At 39.5% G+C, this 19,107-nt stretch overlaps 1 protein-coding gene across 1 annotated transcript in view; it reads right to left on the bottom strand.

The window, feature by feature from the left end:
• Positions 1–5,858: 5,858 nt before the first annotated feature.
• CAVIN2 (caveolae associated protein 2) overlaps positions 5,859–19,107 on the bottom strand; it is a 32,444-nt gene continuing 19,195 nt past the window's right edge. The window contains exon 2 of the mRNA XM_058188416.1: positions 5,859–11,433. Coding sequence (XP_058044399.1) covers positions 10,663–11,433 — 771 coding nt within the window. The 3' untranslated portion in view covers positions 5,859–10,662. The remainder of the gene's footprint in view (positions 11,434–19,107) is intronic.

The raw sequence follows: 19,107 nt of genomic DNA, 5'->3' as shown, positions 1-19,107 counted from the left end.
TGCTGTACAAAATCTGTTGGGCTTTGTCACCCATTGCCTTGAGGTTGAGAGGCAATTGAGGCAGGAAGGAATTGGCCATAAGGATTACAGGTCCCATGCAAGAATAAGTCCTGGAATTCAAGGACAGATGGAAGACTGTCCATTTAAGCAGCGAGGAAAGGTTTGGTGAATTCATTCCTAGTGACTCTTAGAGCAATAACTTATCTTTTGCTAGGACAGATTTCAGCAACAGCAGAAGTAACAGTGATGATGTAAGTACACAGGAGTAGATGGACAGAGGGATCAGTATGAATATCCCTGCAAAACTCTTCATTACTCACACTTTAAGGTATCTACACTCTCTGGAGGTTTACACTGAGGTTCTAGAGCAGGGTTTCCTAACCTTTATGCCATCACTCCTTCATTTAGGGTAAACTTTAATGTACACAACTCCTCTAACTATCCAAACACCAAAATAAACAAAAATGAACAATGAAAACAATACAATGAAACTTTTGAAAAGGTAGATTTATTGTAACAACCTGCAACTAGAAGGACCCTCACACCTCCCCTGGATTCTACCTACACCTTCCCAAGGCAGATATGCCTCACAGTTTGGGAAACCCTGTTCTAGAGGCACTTATCTGGGAGCAAGACCTAATCCTATGAGTGGTCTTGGGCGTTAATACAGAAATAAATGCATTGCCAAAAATCTTTCTTCTTCGTAAAAGATTTTGTCCCTTAGTCTGTAATTTGAGTGCTGTTGGATGGGAAAGGGCAGATGAGCACTGGGGAAAAAAGCATTTTTTGGCGACTGCATTCATATCTTTTACTTTGATGGGTTAAGGAAACATTAACTTAAAAATTCACTCTCCTATCATTGATATTTGCGGTGATCTGTGCTGCCTCTGGTTGAATCTTTAAAAGACCCCTGCTACTCCAAACCATCCCTTCTTCAGTACAGCCTTTCCTTTCTTTGCCAGTGTGACCAATCGTATGCTTCTAGAAAGCCAAAGGCAAGACAGGAAGGCAAGAGGATAATCCGAGTATGGTCTATTCAGAAATCTTCTACCTTCTTCATACTTGAGTAAGCAATTTAAGGAGGGAGATGAAAATGTATGCAGCCTTTGTAGTGATGTTAGTGAAAAGAGCCAAGGCAATCTTCCGTCCTTCAGGATGTATTGTTATCAGAAAATTGGTTTAAAATATGACACCCTTCCATTTTATGCACCCTTTTCATCCAGGTCATAGGTCTAAAATGAAGTTTCTATGTATGCCCGAAACTGGAATCCAAATGTATTTTTTAAAAACTGCAATTGCTGCTCATCCATTCTTGTAATTAAATTAGTGCTAGGATTAAAAAAAAAAAAAAGTTCCAGGACCAAGATTTTTAGTAGAGCAGACTGGGACCTTATTTCTGCACCACAATCAGCTATGTTTTGCTGAAATAACTAAACTTTTTATCCTGTTAGTGAAATATACATAAGGATTAGGGAGGGGTAGATTTTAGTGATACAGAAGCCAATAAGAACTAAAGCTGACTTTGCAGAGCTCTAATTGAAGCTAATTTTGTGTCCTTACCAGAGATTTTACCTCTGATACTGGTATACATACTGGTCACACTGGGAAGGGCAGTTGAATTGAACAAGTGTCATATATGTTTTTTTCTATTTTATTATATCTACAGTACTTAATACTATGTATTGCTTGATTCTCAGCTTGCTCATGCTGCTCTGCTCTCTGCAGGTATCTTCAATTGATGCATCTGTCTGCACTGTTGGGCTTTGAATTATTTTCTTTAATTCGTTTGATACCTAGCAACAAAAACAAAACAAGAGAAAGGTAATACCAAGGAAATACATTGTTGGATGTGCACTTGTCCAAAATGTCCTCTTTTTGTTCCTTATCTCTATAAAAATACTATAGAGAAGGTGCTGATAACCCAGTAAGAGTTCACACCCGACCAAACTTTACTTTCCATTGCATTGATTCTGTAACTGTAACTGTAATGCCAGTGCATCAGAAAAAAAAATCAATCTGTCCAGATGCCTCAAGTTCTTAAGAATGAATGCAGAAAGGCTTATTTTTGCCTTCTTTCCCCAAATCTAGTGATTAGTCACCCCTTGCTCCCTACAGAAAGTATGTCACTACTTTCGTCTCTTTGCTACTTAATGAAAACATAGAAGTTCCTTTGGTGACGTTCCCATTCTGTATGATTGAGAAGAGTTCAGTATTGATCTGTATCTACCTTATCTTGAAGTCATAAGCTATAACTCAGCTTTACGATAAGGTGAAGTCTGGCTGGAATCAGAAGGCTTAAGAATGTGCATCTCTTTGTATATATTAATATTTTGTCAAAGTGTACAGACACAGATCAAAAACTAATATAAACTAAGAGAAATATTAAAAAGACAAAAGCAAAGAAAAAAAAGGAAAACAAAAAAACTCAGTAAAGAAAAAAAGTGATGAATTAAAAAAATGCCGGCAGATACGGTTATGATCAAGGGACGTGTAGTCATTGGAAGAAGGCTGAGCTTGGAAAGAAAGGATTATTGCTTGTTTCTTAATGTTGTTTCCCCATTTAAGAAACACTGAACATGTTTTCTGTGAAAGAGAAAGAATTTCCCCTGCCACCCTTGTACAGAAATCTTGCTTTGGACTGCCAACCTGAGAGACCAATTTGGCAACCTGGCTCTAGTTTGACGTTGACATTTTTAATTCTAAATGGGAAGAACACCGGGTAGCATTTTGTGGTTATTGTTGTTTCATGAAATGTAAGGAATTATTATAGGCTTGAAAGAGAGTGTTTCATTCAAGTGTCTATGAAATGCCCAATAAAATAGGTCTGTTGGCTGCCATTTCTCCAAAGGCGGCATTGTTTGACTTAAAGCTTGCAAGTACATAAACAATGCAGGCATAGCTGAGAGTGAAATGCAAACACGACTTTCAATTCCCCAGCAAGTGCTGCTAGATGCTCACAGCTATCCCATGAAGGTTAAACATATGTGCTTTGCCCTGTCAGTAAAATTAAGTCTTTTAAAGACTATGTGGTACTCTCTACGACACAAATGCGTCTGCGAGAATAAACAGAACATCCACTTCAATACATTTCTGCCTGAAGATCTCCATAAGGTACTGTATTTAGAAGTCTAGTGCAACATAATAAAAAATGCGGATTGAACAATCGCATGTATCAGAGCTGGCAAAGTGCTTCGGAGAGTTACCTTTGAGAAGCAGGGCTGTGATTGCTAAAGCAAGATCATTTCTCTCTCTCTTTTTTCTTTCTTAGTGAAGAGGCAAAGGGGAGAAAAGGCATTAAAATCTCAGCTATGCTGCATTGTAATAGGAAAATGGGTAATGGAGTCTTACTGCCTTGCTTTAGAGACGTGTTTCTCAATCTTGGCAATTCTAAGATATGTGGATGTCAACGTCCAGAATTCCCCAGCCAGCATGCAGTTGAAGTCCACATATTTTAGAATTGCCAAGGTTGAGAAACACGGCTTTTAGAGAATGCAGGATGGTAAGTGGAACCCTGCATTTTAGCCACAAAACAATTCTTCGGAGTAGTTTAAGCTGAGAAAAAGTGATTGGCACACTGTCAGAATCATGATTGAGTAGAAGACTTGCACTGACCTGTCTCATGAGGATTTGTTTTTTCTTCTGTGAAAAGGAACTAGAGAAATATTTTTAACAGTGATAGAGCCGGGGGTGGGGAATTAGAGGAAGCTTAAGTCATTTCTTACTTGCCGTCTCCCCTCCCCTTAATCTTTTAAATTTCATGAGAAAAACCTGCTAAAGAAACTCTGAAGACAAAATTGACAGTGCACCTCTTCTATCTGCTATTTTTTGTCTAAAAGTCATTCTTCTGACTCCTTCCTTCCTTCTCTTCCCTCCCTCTTTCCCTCCTTACACTCAAATTCCATAGGTCAATTATACATCATATGAAGTATTTTTATCTCATTCTCTATAAGTTCCCTTAGATGATAACTAGTTCTGATGTTTTGAAACAAGGATAAATATTTCTTCATTAATCCATTTACTCTCTGCCACTCATGATTCTATAATCCCTAATCATGTCTAACTCTCAACCGTCTTTTCTAAGCTAAAATGTTCCAAATATTCTGTCCTTTCTTCATAAAGAGTTTGAGCCGGCCAATTGCTTTTATACACATTTTCCAGTTCCATTACATTTTCTTCAAATATGACAACCAGAACTGTATGAGGCATTAAAAATACGGATATAGCTAAGTAATTTGGATCAGAACATTCCAGATGTTGGTAATTTCTCTCCTTCTCTCCAGCCACTCAACTCATATTGGGGAATTCTTGATGGCTAATATTGGATTAAAAACAAATGCAAAAATACCCAGATGAAAAATGTAACACATCAGAGGACATCACAATCATTCTCTAAACTTGATGGAATGGGCTAACCTAATTGGCCCGATGCTTGGAGAACAAGCCAGGTTTTCAAAGCCTTGTGAAACATTAACAGTGTCAAGATCATGTTTTGGGGGGCGGGGGGAGCAGGGAGAATGCTGTTGCATTGGGGAACCACTGCAATAGAGGAGGCCCCTTCTTTAGGTCCCTTAAAATGGCATTGTTTCATAGAGGAGATCAGAAGCATGCCCACTCTGTTGGCTCAATCCATTTCCTAGTATTTCTTAGCATGGAATTTACAGAGCATGGAATTTGTCAGCTGACTGCATTAGTTATCCTTTCAACATTAAGAAATCTGTCTAAAGTTCAACCCTGTGCTCTACTTTGGCTATAGTGATGTTCTGTCTGGACAATGTGATGGCTGCCACCTTTGAAAAATACTTGCAGCCTGTACAAACACTGTGACAGGCCAGTTTTGCCAATCAGCCCTCTTAGTAAACATCTTCACTGACCTCTTTACAAAATCCATGTAATACTTTCCGAGATATTAGAAGATAACTCAGACCCAGGGGTGAAATCCAGCAGGTTCTGGAGAACCGGTAGTGGAAATTTTGAGCAGTTTGGAAAACCAGTAACAGAAATTTTGAGTAGTTTGGAGAACCAGCAAATGCCACTTCTGGCTGGCCCCAGAGTGGGGTGGGAATGGAGATTTTGCAATATCCTTCCCCTGCCACGCCCACAGACTTGGTAGTAAAAAAAAAAAATTGGATATCAGTACTGCTCAGACCCCATCAGTAGATATGTGAAAGTAGGGGGCTTTTTCTCTCTCCACTGTGCATCTTTTCAAAAATTGCCAAATTGACCATTCCTCCAGTTCAGATATTCTTCAGGAGCTCTTCACAATAATTGTTTTTAACTACTCTTGATTCATTTGGCATTGTCCACAAACTTGGCTAGCTCACTGCTAACTCTCAAAGCAAGATAATTTTAAAACAAATTAAAGATCCCTAATGCAGGTTCCTGAGAGATTCCACTTCTTCCTTCCTTCCATTGAGAAAATTGCTCATTTATTCTTACGCTTTGCTTTTTGTTTAACCAATCAGCTATTTATAAAAGGCTGACAATTTTGTCCCCCGATTGCTCAGTTTGCTTAAGAGCTTTGCACAAGACACCTTATCAACAGATTTTTGAAAAAAAACCAACAAGTGTATAATGTCACTTCCATCCATGTGCTTTTGACATTCTATCTTACAGACCTGGGGAAGGTTGAATAAAAATAACAAATCTCAGAAAAAAATATGCATCTGGAAAACAGCAGCACACTAGACACCTCAAAACCCCTAAGAAATTGGGGTTGTCTTGACAACCAGAAGCTGATATTATTTGCATTTTGTTGTTTTTAAAAACAGCATAGAAAGCAAAAATGTGTTTAATACCTAATTTTGCATTGGGTGTTTTTCTTCTCTTGCTTTGCAATAATTTTGTTCAGACAAATGCAATGTAACTCAGTTTGCTTTTTATTTAGCTGAACACATCTGTAGTTAGTAACAGGCACTGATATTAAATCAAATGAAGGCAAATGTGTGATTATATTGCAGTTATTTCTATTGATTGTAACTCTCTCATAATATTGCAATTATTAAAAAAAAATTAACTGTCAAAAAAAAAATCCTCCTTGGAAATAAACTCTGATCAACATCCAGAGACACATCAAATGACTGTATGAGATACTCCATCTGGAATTGCTTACTAACTATAGATATAGTCTCTTAAAAAACTTTTTGAAACAAAATTGCAGTGTTAAATATATTGCGTGGAAACCCACACATTTCTAGTGCAATTTATGCAAAAGTTAAGTATATCAATATTAAAAGGGAAATTATATACTATATATGTATATATGTATATATATATTGATATAAGATTGTCAGGCATTTATATATTGCTGGATTACACTTCTGATTAAGAAGAATGAAGAATTCAAATAGAATGAATACATGCTGTAGGAATGCACTTTCATGTCTGAATAGTTTGGTCACAATGCCTCTCATATGCGGAAATTCCAGCTTCTACATGGCTGTGAAATCTACTATGTATTGCATGGTGCCCAAGGTGGTGGATGCAACGTCCCCATCCCATCCAGTGGAAAATTTTCACGTACAAAACCCCCCTGAAAGGAAACATAACTACCCACAGGCAGAGCTGATATTTGTTTTACACAGAAGAAATCCATTCAGAATCACATTCATTGCCTTTTATCACTCAAGTCAATATTTTTTTAAAAACTCAAACAGAAATTCCATCAAATGGCATCAAATCGTCTGACATCGCCAGCTAAAAATGGAATGATTTGTTCCACTTTTAGAACTGTTCTCATATGTCTGATCCAAGCACGTATTCTACACATTACATGGAACATTCAAGCCACACAGAAATGACCAGGTGATATTAATAATCCTTCGTGCAGCTGATGAATGTTAAAAATAAAACAGAGACTATTAAAATTACGGTCTGATGGGCACTGTCGATGTTCAGTAGGATTATTTCATATTGTTAAATTCCTAGCTGATCTATATATATTCCACATTTGGGTTTTCATCTGTGTGGCTATGCACACTTAAGCACCCAAAGCAAACAAGGAAGTTAAAATTCATATTGTTGATGGGAACTGGTTTTTTTTTTTTTTTGTAATATACACTTACAAATAATCCATGGATACACTTTTCAAAACAGTCTTCTCTGTAACATTGTGCAGACCCACCCAGAATAAAAATATATCTTCCCTGGATAATATATTTGGGCTACTTAAGTACGTATCTTATTATCAAAGCCCCTCTCTTATTTTATTATATATTCTTTGAACTTTCATTTGATCATCTTGCAATATGCCAAGCCATCTTTCACCCTACACTCTTAAAATACAGTAGTTTGGTGCATAGATCACTATTTGATCACCTATTTCTATGAACTACTTAGATTACAATATATATATATCCTTTAATCTCCCTTTGGCCATTTAAAACGTAATTGTTTTTATTAAGCAAATAATATTTTTCTTTATTCTTTTAAATGTATTCTCTCTTAAAATAAATCTAACATAAAACATATATCTATATCTATATACATTAATGATCAACTTAAGGCTGCATGGAACAGAAGCAAGCAAGTTATCCTAAGCACCTATACAGACATTCCATTGTAAGTTTGCTTGATCTGCTACCCCACCCATAACCTATGTTGCCTTCCATAGTAGTTGTGAAGCAACATGTTACCTCACAGGAACAATCCGGCCTTTCAAGAGATGGCATGTCTGCCTCAGGAAGCAAAACTGGGCTTTCCTGAAAGGGAAGCAACTTGCCAAGGCTGTGGAGAGCTACACGAGGGGATTCTTTTGTGACAGAATATCTTTGCTGACTTAGGATATGGTGCAACCATAGGGTGCATGTGTGGAAGGAGGAATGCTCCTTGCTACTTTGCTCACGCGGCACGCCAGTCTTGGCAAATGAGCAAAATAGTACCTGCAACTTTCTCGGCTAGGAAAGATAGTATCCCCTCCTTGTTTTGAATATTATGTTGGAACTAGATAAGGAAGTAAGAGATCCTATTTGCCTTTGTGTGTTCCTCAACATATTTTTGCCCTATGTCAGTTGGGGAGAACATAGACGATATTCTCCTATCAACCTGATCACTGACTATTCTGGCTGGGTCTAATGCGAGTTGTAGACCATCAGTTTCTGCGGTGCACAGACACTCCCTAACATACCATGTTATTTTCAATTTAGACACTAAGACAAGATATGCATCTTACTGATCTCATAGTTTTATGTCTAGACAGGTATCTTATCGATTGTGTGTGTGTGTGGGGGGAAATACTGTTCCATGATGGAAAGGTACACATGGAAAAAAAAATCTACAATAGATCTTAACATATATTACCTTTGATTACTACTTACTACACTACGGCTGTAATCCTACATGTAGTCATCTGAAAGTAAGTCCAAACAGACTTGGTAGGATTGACTTCAGAACGCAAGCTATAAGACTGCACTGTACAGATAGTCCTCGACCTACGACCATTACTGAACCCAAAATTTTTGTTGCTAAACGAGAGAGTTGTTAAGTGAGTTTTGCTCTATTGTACACCTTTCTTGCCACAGTTGTTAAGTGATTCACTGCAGTTGTTGAGTTAGTAACACAGTTAGGAGAATCTGGCTTCCCCATTGACTTTGCTTGTCAGAAGGTTGCAAAAAGTGGTTACATGACCCCAGGACACTGCAGCCATCATAAATAAGAATTAGTTGACAAGCATTTGAATTTTGATCTCATGATCATGGGATCCTGCAATGATCGTAAGCGTGAAACAGGGTCATAAGCCACTTTTTTCAACGCTGTTGTAAACTTTGAATGGTAACTAAATGAACTGTTGTAACTCGAGGATTACTTGTAGTTTCACAAGACCTTGATTTCCTTTTATTTGAAAGGACAAAACAAGACTAAAGCTCATTTTGCAAGAAGCTGAGGTGGATAAAGGAATATTCTCAACATCAATAAAACAAAATACATTGATGCAGACACTTTTAGGCAGAAAACTCAACCGCCTAATTGTTCCGTATCAATAGTTATTAATTAACTAAGGGACTGAACAGCGATAAGGAAGCAAAAATCCCATATTCATTTTTGTTGAGGTACAGCCTCTTCACAGTAATTTGTTTCTCAAATCAATTGTACATGCTAAAAATATCTTTTCCAGTGCATCTGCACCTAACGTGTATAAGTATACTGTCAAAAGCTGTACTTTTCAGTAATTCACTTCTGCATTTTCCATATCAGCTCTTGTCACATGAAGTTCACTCTTACTTTGTGCTGGGATAGTCACAGCACATCAAGAATGGAAATTACAAACTTTGAGGATTCCATAGGTTAGGAAAAGGCAATGAATTGCATAGATGGGAAAGAGTTTAGCTTATAATTGGATTGTAACTTAAAAAGCAGTTAGTAGGAGAAAGTTAACAGGCAAAGAGGATACTGCAATGGATTTTACAGTTCCCTCCAAAAGAGACAGTTTTTCCGGGACAATGAGCCAAGCAGAATGCAGGAAACTGTCTTTTCAATGCACACCCACAGTTTAAATTGAAGAAAACTTGGAATCTGTATTTGAAAAAATAAGATAATTCTTGCACCATTTAATAGTCATGCCTTCCCCACTGAGAACTGATTGTAGATGGGGATGAGGGTCATGGATCTATGCAAATCTTCAATAACACTTTAACTATGAAATTATGCATGGCATAGATAAAGTGGGCAAGAGAAAAAGCTATTTTCCTCTTCCCAAAATACTAGAACCAAATTGAATACATTGGAAGAATCAGCACTGACCAAAGGACTTTTTTTTTTTTAACACAACCCGTAATTACACTGTGGAATTCAGTACCATGTGATGTGGCGCTGGCTACCAGCTTGGCTGGCTTTAACCCCCCCCCCCCAAAACAACAACAACAACGGTTGGATCAGTTCATGGAAGTCTTGGGGATCAAGGAATTGATGGCAGTGTCACCTCCCTGAATCTGCTGGGAGACAAATGAGCTTCCTTATATAGTAAGATGGCCAGAGAACATTCTGCTGGACTAGATGCGGCATAGGGATCTGATCCAGGGGTGAAATCCAGCAGGTTCTGACAGATTCTGGAGAACCGGTAACAGAAATTTTGAGTAGTTTGGAAAACCAGCAAATACCACCTCTGGCTGGCCCCAGAGTGGGGTGGGAATGGAGATTTTGCAATATCCTTCCCCCAGGAGTGGGGAGGAAATGGGGATTTTGCATTATCCTTCCCCTGCCATGCCCACCAAGCTATGCCCACCAAGCCACACCCACAGAACCGGCAGTAAAAAAAAATTGGATTTCATCACTGGTCTGATCTAGCAGGGCACTGCTTATATTCTTAACTAAAATTTAAAAGGCATTTTAAATGGCCAAATGGCCTAATTGTCTTGAACGCTTCTTTTAAACACATTCTAAGTAAAGTGAAGAAACATTAGAAAGTAGGAAGAGGGTTGAAGCGGCGATGGAAAGAGGCTCATGAAATGCGAAGAAATCTGCTTTTGTGTTATTTGGAGAACAGCCCTACTTTTGACTATGGGAGTCGATGCTAACTGAGTGAACAAAACAGTTTTGTAAGGAAATCTACGTTTTAAAACCAACAATTCCACTGTGATGCGCTATGAGACCCCACATTTATAGTATACCAGACATATTCTGGTGACTGATATAATTAAAAATATCATTTGTAGAAAGGACACAGGCAATTTATGATGTTTGGTTTACGTGGAGGACAGCTGCTTGATTGGATTCTTCAGAATATTCCATTTCTTCACTGGTCGGCTTGTTTCTTTCCTCATAAAGTTCTTGTCTGATTTCTAATGAAGCTCTATAGTCATCATCTTCTTCAACAATTGCAAGCTCAATGTTGTTGTTGATCATCACCTCTCCTTCACTTCCCGACTCTTTTTCCAAGGAATCAGCAAAGGCTTTTCCTTCTTCCACTGGAGAAGCAGAAAAGACCACATCTGAAGTGAGGGTGGTTTCTTCACTGGCTGCATGCTCACTGCCAGTTGCTTCCACTGGCTTATCTTCTACTTCTATAGATGTGTCTCCATCACGGACTTTCTTCACGTTGAATGTCAGAGGAGAGACCTTGAAAGATGAACTTTTTGATGAGGACTTCTGATGGTTAGGGGTAAAAGACTTCTTGATCTTCTCTCTCCGTTCAGGAGAGACAATCTTGGTGCCGATCTTGTTCATCTTTTTTTCAATATTTTGGCGGGAAAATGCTTTCTTCAGGCTGTCGACCTTTTTAAGGCTCGATCTCTTGATCTTCTCAGCTCTGGACTCCTCTATTTTCTCATCCATGCTGTCTTCTGCAAGGTCATCGTGGGGCACCTCATCCTCTGAGGATAACTCTACAGTGTGCAAGGTTTCTTCCAAGGTTTTGTTCTCATCGACAGACTCTTCCTTCCCATCAGTAATACTGGGAACAGGCTCTTTCACAAATACGCTGGCAGGGATTTCATTTTCTTCCTGTAAAGAGTTGATATGTGTTTATTCAAGCTTCACAAGACACAGACTTGATAAACAAGGCACAGCCCTGAATAACATCAATATTTCTTTCTTTGGGATAATGAGGTAAAGGAAGTTGTTTTTGTGCCACAGTATATTCAACCAGTAACAATCACTTACTTCCTATGGAATTGTTCTTTTATACTGCGTAAAAGTAATGAGTTTATGAGCTGTCATCTACTATTAGAATAAAATACATTTTAGTCAACATTGCTATTAGAGAATAGTGCAGCTGTAATCGTGCCAATATCTTAACATCATTAAAAACAGGATGCAGGATCACTTCCAATTTCCCTATCATCCCTTCTCTTCTGGAACAGAAATCCTCTCCTGTTAGGTTGAACTTCAATCAACAATATGTCAATATAAATGTTAAACAGTTACCCCAAATTCCTTGCTTAGCTCAGGATATGAAATGAACAGATGTGGTTGGTGGACATGACTTAAACACTTGGGAACATTGTTTCCCCTGGACAAAATTTATTCTCTCAGTACTGGATCCAACTTATTCTTCTGATATGGATTCAGGATTACTTGTCTATCATGGCTTTACTCTCCAAAGAAATAATTCAGAATGGTACAAATTGCTCTTGATTTTTGCTACTGCAACAGATGTAGTACTGACTTGCCAAATTGAGTGTCAGAACTTTGAACTTGCTAAAATAAGTGCATTTTTTTTGACCTGAGAAGTATAACCTTTACTTTGAGATATATGGGTTTGTGGCAAGTGAATTTCCTTATGTACTTTTTCAGATTAACTGCTTTTCCCTTCCCATGCCTGCATTGTTCAAAAAAGGTTGCAAACAGAACTTTGACCTTGAAACTAATTATAACTTATGCATCTGATTTTTACAAAGACAAAACATTGACCTATCAGAACATCAATATTACGCATGGAACTTTCTCCAATTCTGGCGCTTTAGTTATTTTGGATTACAACCTTCTATCTAGCATGGGCTGCATCAACTTGTTGTATTGATGGGTGAAAGCCATCAAGGACTGAAATTGCCCTCCCAGAATAGCACAGTCTATACACCTGGAAGCCATCTTCTATATATCTATCCATCATCCATATATCCTTGTTGAACAACTTCCAAAAATAATGCTGAATATCAACATCATTTTTGAATATGTGTAGATCTCTAGTACAGCGGTCCCCAACCTTTTTTGTACCAGGGACTGGTTTTGGGGAAAACAATTTTTCCTCAGACTGGCGATGGCTGCGTGGGGGGAATGGTTTCTTATGCTACCTAGATCCCGTGCAGGCACAGATAAAGCTTCATTCACTTGCATGGCCCAGTTCCTAACAGGCTGCAGACAGGTACCAGTTTGTGGCCTTAGGGTTGGGAGAAATCATAGGGATAGGCCAATGCTATTTCTCTCCTCCCATCCATTTGTCATATTATTATTGATGGTGCTTTTTTGTATTTTGCATTTCTATATGCGGCTAATCAATGGCCATAAACAAGTTTTCCTTTATTTATTATTAGAACTTAAAGAGTCTATCCCCAATAATTTAAAGAGGAAGAAAGATAAACACCATATGAATTTGACCTTGAAACATTTGCATTCTATTCTAATTTTTGCCACACTTGACACAATAAAACTGGGCACATTAATTTATTCTTTGTTTCCTGCTTTTTTTCTTTATAGTTTCAAGAGGGAAAAAAAGCTGAGTAACACTCTGTTGCTATCAGCTCCTTGAAGATTATAAATTAGCCAACCAACGTTGAAAAATTTTGCGGCAGAAAACAATGGAATCAATTTAGGCTTAACAATAATGGAACCTTGACATTAGGACATGAACTACTTAGAATGCTGCTGTACATATATTCGGAGGGTCATGGATACTTGTGCCAAGATGTGAATATGGGTAGGGCATGTGGAACAATCCAAAACAGAAAAAAATACAAATATAAAACTTGTGCAATCACTGAATAATGATGGTTAAACTGCAAGCTTTCATTAATCAGCATCCTCAAATTTCCTCAATATTTTAATAGTGTTCTTATACATAAAGAGATGAGTTTATGGGGATCTTTTTTAAACTAGCATCTTGAGTGGAGTTAGCATTCACTCCAAAGACACAATATTTCTATGAGAATATCCTTGGCTTTGAGAATGAATGTTTATGGGGGAAAAGACCCATCTAATAAAGTTGTCCACAGGACAGTTTAACTTTATCTATTTTGCTTTAAATTCAATATTATAGAAGCAAAGCCCCACCAAAAAATAAAATAATTCTGCAGTACAGATAAAACTCATAAAATATTGAAAATGAAAGATGATACAGAATCGAAATGGGAGGAAGCTATTTTGACCCTTGATATGTTTGGGAGGAGTTGTGACAAAAAAAATATAGGAAATAAAAGGTGTATAATGGCTCTCCTCTTCCACTTAGGAATTCAAGCAGGGCAATTGCATTTTTTATTAAAATAAAATAAAATAACAAAGTATTCAGTATTTTGAATCTCCCTGCCACAAGGGAGGTTCAAGAGAGCTGGCTTTTACCAAGGACCAGATATATTAAAACCATGATACTGATTTGGAGAAAATCCTGCTACTTTTAAGGAGAAATGAAGCTATAAATGGAAATAGATGACAAATGTGACGAGGAAATATACTTTCCCCAAGGCCCCTGAAGGCAGGACAAGAAGCAATGGATGGAAACCAATCAAGAGAGAACAACCTAGAACTAAGGAGAAATTTCCTTAAAAAACAATCAATCAGTGGAATGACTTGCCTCCAGAAGTTGTGGTTGCTCTATCACTGGTGGCTTTTAATAAAAGAGATTGGACAACCATTTGTCTGAAATGGTATAGGGTTCCCTGCTTGAGTAGGGGATTGGACTAGAAGACCTCAAAGGTCCCTTCCAACTCTGTTATTCAGCAAAAGATAGCAGAAATAGTAGTAATGCTTTGCTAGTGTGGCATGAAAAACAACTAAAGGTAAGTCTTCAATTTACAACCACAATTGAGCCCAAAAATTTATGTTGCTAAGTGAGAAATTTGTTAAGTGAGTTTTGCCCCATTTTACAATTTTTCTTGCCCCATTTGTTAAGTGAATCACTGCAGCTGTTAAATTAGTAACACGGTTGTTAACTGAATCTGGTTTCCTTATTGACTTTTGCTTATCAGAAGGAAATCGCGTGACCCTGGGACACTGCAACCATCATAAATGTAAATCTGTTGTCAAGCAGCTGACTGTTGAAGCAGTTAGTGGCCCCAAAGGAGGTGGTTCGCAACTTGGGCGCCCTCCTGGATGGACGGCTGTCTTTTGATGAACACCTGGCGGCCGCCGCCAGGAGGGCCTTTACCAAGTTCGCTTGGTTCGCCAGTTGCGCCCCTTCCTTGACCGGGATGCCTTATGCACGGTCACCACGCCTGGTTACGCCTAGGCTGGATTATTGCAATGCTCTCTACATGGGGCTGCCCTTGAGGTGCACCCGGAGGCTGCAGCTAGTCCAGAATGCGGCTGCGCGAGTAGTAACGGGAGCCGCTCGTGGCTCCACGTGACATCGCTGCTCCGTAGCTTGCACTGGCTTCCTGTGGTCTTCGGGTGCGCTTCAAGATTTTGGTAACTATCTTTAAAGCGCTCCATGGCTTAGGACCCGGTACTTACGAGACCGCCTGCTGTTACCTTTGCCTCCCACCGACCAGACGCCTCACAGAGAGGGTCTCTCAGGTGCCGTCCGCCAAACAGTGTCGGCTGGCGGCCCCAGGAGTAGGGCCTTCTGTGGGGGCAGTGACGCCTGGAACGAACTTCCCCTGGCCTCGTCAAGTGCCTGATCTTGGACCTTCCGTCGTGAGCTCAAAACATATTTATTTATTATTAGAACTTAAAGAGTCTATCCCCAATAATTTAAAGAGGAAGAAAGATAAACACCATATGAATTTGACCTTGAAACTAATTATAACTTATGCATCTGATTTTTACAAAGACAAAACATTGACCTATCAGAACATCAATATTACGCATGGAACTTTCTCCAATTCTGGCGCTTTAGTTATTTTGGATTACAACCTTCTATCTAGCATGGGCTGCATCAACTTGTTGTATTGATGGGTGAAAGCCATCAAGGACTGAAATTGCCCTCCCAGAATAGCACAGTCTATACACCTGGAAGCCATCTTCTATATATCTATCCATCATCCATATATCCTTGTTGAACAACTTCCAAAAATAATGCTCACCAGATAAAACTTCCCTTCATGTTGTTAGGAAAGAACAGGGAGAGAGGGTATCTTTTGACCTAGAACAAGATAGGTATGCCAAGCAAAATGTTGCATTTGCCTGTCAGATAGTACCCGTTCCTTTGCCAAAAATGGTTTCTACGAAGAAAGGTCACTGCCTCAGCTATCTCAGGGTGAGCATCTTGAATTTATGGCATCTTGTGCTTGGTTAAGCAGTTGAGTCTTTTCAGATAAAGCCAGCGAAAATGCCAGGTCAGAATTTCAAATATATGCGATACACTGTAAAAGTTTTGGAATTTCTTTCATGAAGCGCCATTTTCCATCCCTTCCCCCCAAGTAAAGAAACAACACCTATTGTTCTGGGGAGCTGCTTTTCCCATAATCTGCTTGTTCCTTAAGCAACTTGCTGGGAAACAGGAATATTTAGTTCTGCTTTCAGAAGCAAGGGTTAATAAACAAACAGAGGACCCAAAGCATAGCACTGTAGTTGTTTGTCGATTTATATTTATATTCATGAATTCAGAGCTATATAAACACCTCTCCTGAGGAATCCCCGCTCTTCCCCCAGTCATAGTTGTAGTGGATTGTAAGGAATTTTGAGAAAATTATTCTAGGAAGCTCACTCAATTACTATAGTTAAACCTGGGCTCCTTGCTGCGTGACTACAGCCCTACCTGAGCTACTAGAGGTGCTTGCTGGCGTGGCGGTTGAGATTCCCAGACTTTTGGTCTTGGGGATTTCAACCTGCCATCAACAACTTGTCATCAACGGTGGTTCAGGAGTTCCAGGCCTCCATGACGGCCTTGGACCTGATTCAAGTAACTGATGGCCCTACACACATTGGGGATTTTATCTCTGGTCAGTGGGTAAATGATCTGGATTTAGGAGATATAGTTAAAGAACCAGTGTCATGGTCAGATCATTTTCTTCTTCGCCTAGACTTTCGGACCGCCGCTCACCACCGCAGGGAGACGGAGCAAATGAGTTGGTTCCATCCCAGGCGCCTGATGGACCCGGAGAGGTTCGGACGGAGCTTGGGCGTTCCTGAGGATCTTACCACGGCACGACTGAAGAACTGGTTGCGGCCTGGGAGCGGGCGCGGCTGGGGCTTTGGACCGTGTCGTGCCTTTGCGACCTCTGACCGGCTCCCTGGTTTTCCGAGGCTGATCGGACACTAGTGAGGTCCTTTACTAGGACCTACCTAGTGGCAATGAAGGAGGTGAAGCGTTCCTACGTTTCCACCCTCATTGCATTGGCAGATAACCGCCCGGCCGCCCTGTTTCGGGTGACCCATTCCCTCCTCCATCAAGAGGGACGGGATGACCCCTTACAGGGACGAGCTGAGGAGTTTAACGGTTATCTATACGATAAAATCGTTCAGCTTGATAGTTTGGACCAAGATTGCGATGATCCAGCTGAGATGACAGAGACACATCTTGTTGAGATTATTTGGGATGAGTTTGATTCTGTGGCTCCCGAGGACATGGACAGGTTGCTGGGGAGGTTACATGCAACTACATGTTTGCTGGACCCGTGCCCTTCCTGGTTAGTGCTGGCTGCTCAGGAAGTGACACGAGGCTGGCTCAGGGATTATAAATGCTTCTTTGATGGAAGGGTTTTCCCGCCGCCTTGAAGAGGCGGTGGTGAGACCTCTCCTCAAGAAGCCTTCCTGGACCCAGCTATTTTGGGTAATTATCGTCAGTCTCAACCTTCGCTTTGTGGCGAAGGTTGTAGAATATAGGAAATAAAAGGTGTATAATGGCTCTCCTCTTCCACTTAGGAATTCAAGCAGGGCAAGTGCATTTTTTATTAAAATAAAATAAAATAACAAAGTATTCAGTATTTTGAATCTCCCTGCCACAAGGGAGGTTCAAAAAAGAGCTGGCTTTTACCAAGGACCAGATATATTAAAACCATGATACTGATTTGGAGAAAATCCTGCTACTTTTAAGGAGAAATGAAGCTATAAATGGAAATAGATGACAAATGTGAAGAGGAAATGTACTTTCCCCAAGGCCCCTGAAGGCAGGACAAGAAGCAATGGATGGAAACCAATCAAGAGAGAACAACCTAGAACTAAGGAGAAATTTCCTTAAAAAACAATCAATCAGTGGAATGACTTGCCTCCAGAAGTTGTGGTTGCTCTATCACTGGTGGCTTTTAATAAAAGAGATTGGACAACCATTTGTCTGAAATGGTATAGGGTTCCCTGCTTGAGTAGGGGGTTGGACTAGAAGACCTCAAAGGTCCCTTCCAACTCTGTTATTCAGCAAAAGATAGCAGAAATAGTAGTAATGCTTTGCTAGTGTGGCATGAAAAACAACTAAAGGTAAGTCTTCAATTTACAACCACAATTGAGCCCAAAAATTTATGTTGCTAAGTGAGAAATTTGTTAAGTGAGTTTTGCCCCATTTTACAATTTTCCTTGCCCCATTTGTTAAGTGAATCACTGCAGCTGTTAAATTAGTAACACGGTTGTTAACTGAATCTGGTTTCCTTATTGACTTTTGCTTATCAGAAGGAAATCGCGTGACCCTGGGACACTGCAACCATCATAAATGTAAATCTGTTGCCAAGCAGCTGACTGTAAATCATGTGACCACAGGAACGCTGCAACGGCCATAAGTGGAAAATGGTCATAAGTCACTTTTTCAGTGTCATTGTAACTTTGAACAGTCACTAAATGAACTATTGTAAGTGGAGGACTATCTGTATAATTTTTGCAGTCCAAGGAAGGAAATACCAGGAAAGAAAAATATGCTAAAACTCCACCACATAAATGGGCTACAAAAGAGCAAAGTTCTCATCTTGCTCATCTGCCTTTATGTAAACCTAGTTCCATATGGAACGTTATAGAAACCATCAATGAGGCTTGCACAGCTTTGGAGCCTAGAATTGTCCAGCAAGTTCAGGGCTATATTTGAAGTTGCTACCTGCATTATCTTCTCATTCCTATACACTTCGGTCACTCTCTTGGCTTCTGTTCATTTCCAACCAGATAATGCTCACCAGATAAAACTTCCCCTTCATGTTGTTAGGGAAAGAACAGGGAGAGAGGGTATCTTTTGACCTAGAACAAGATAGGTATGCCAAGCAAAATGTTGCAATTACTTTATTCTGTTCCCTGGGAGAAACTAATCGCAAAATGCAGCAAGTTAAAATGTTGCATTTGCCTGTCAGATAGTACCCGTTCCTTTGCCAAAAATGGTTTCTACGAAGAAAGGTCACTGCCTCAGCTATCTCAGGGTGAGCATCTTGAATTTATGGCATCTTGTGCTTGGTTAAGCAGTTGAGCCTTTTCAGATAAAGCCAGCGAAAATGCCAGGTCAGAATTTCAAATATATGCGATACACTGTAAAAGTTTTGGAATTTCTTTCATGAAGCGCCATTTTCCATCCCTTCCCCCCAAGTAAAGAAACAACACCTATTGTTCTGGGGAGCT

The sequence above is a fragment of the Ahaetulla prasina genome, chromosome 1 (genome assembly GCF_028640845.1).
Source record: "Ahaetulla prasina isolate Xishuangbanna chromosome 1, ASM2864084v1, whole genome shotgun sequence".
NCBI lineage: Eukaryota > Metazoa > Chordata > Lepidosauria > Squamata > Colubridae > Ahaetulla > Ahaetulla prasina.
This window is presented reverse-complemented; position numbering and strand designations above follow the sequence as displayed.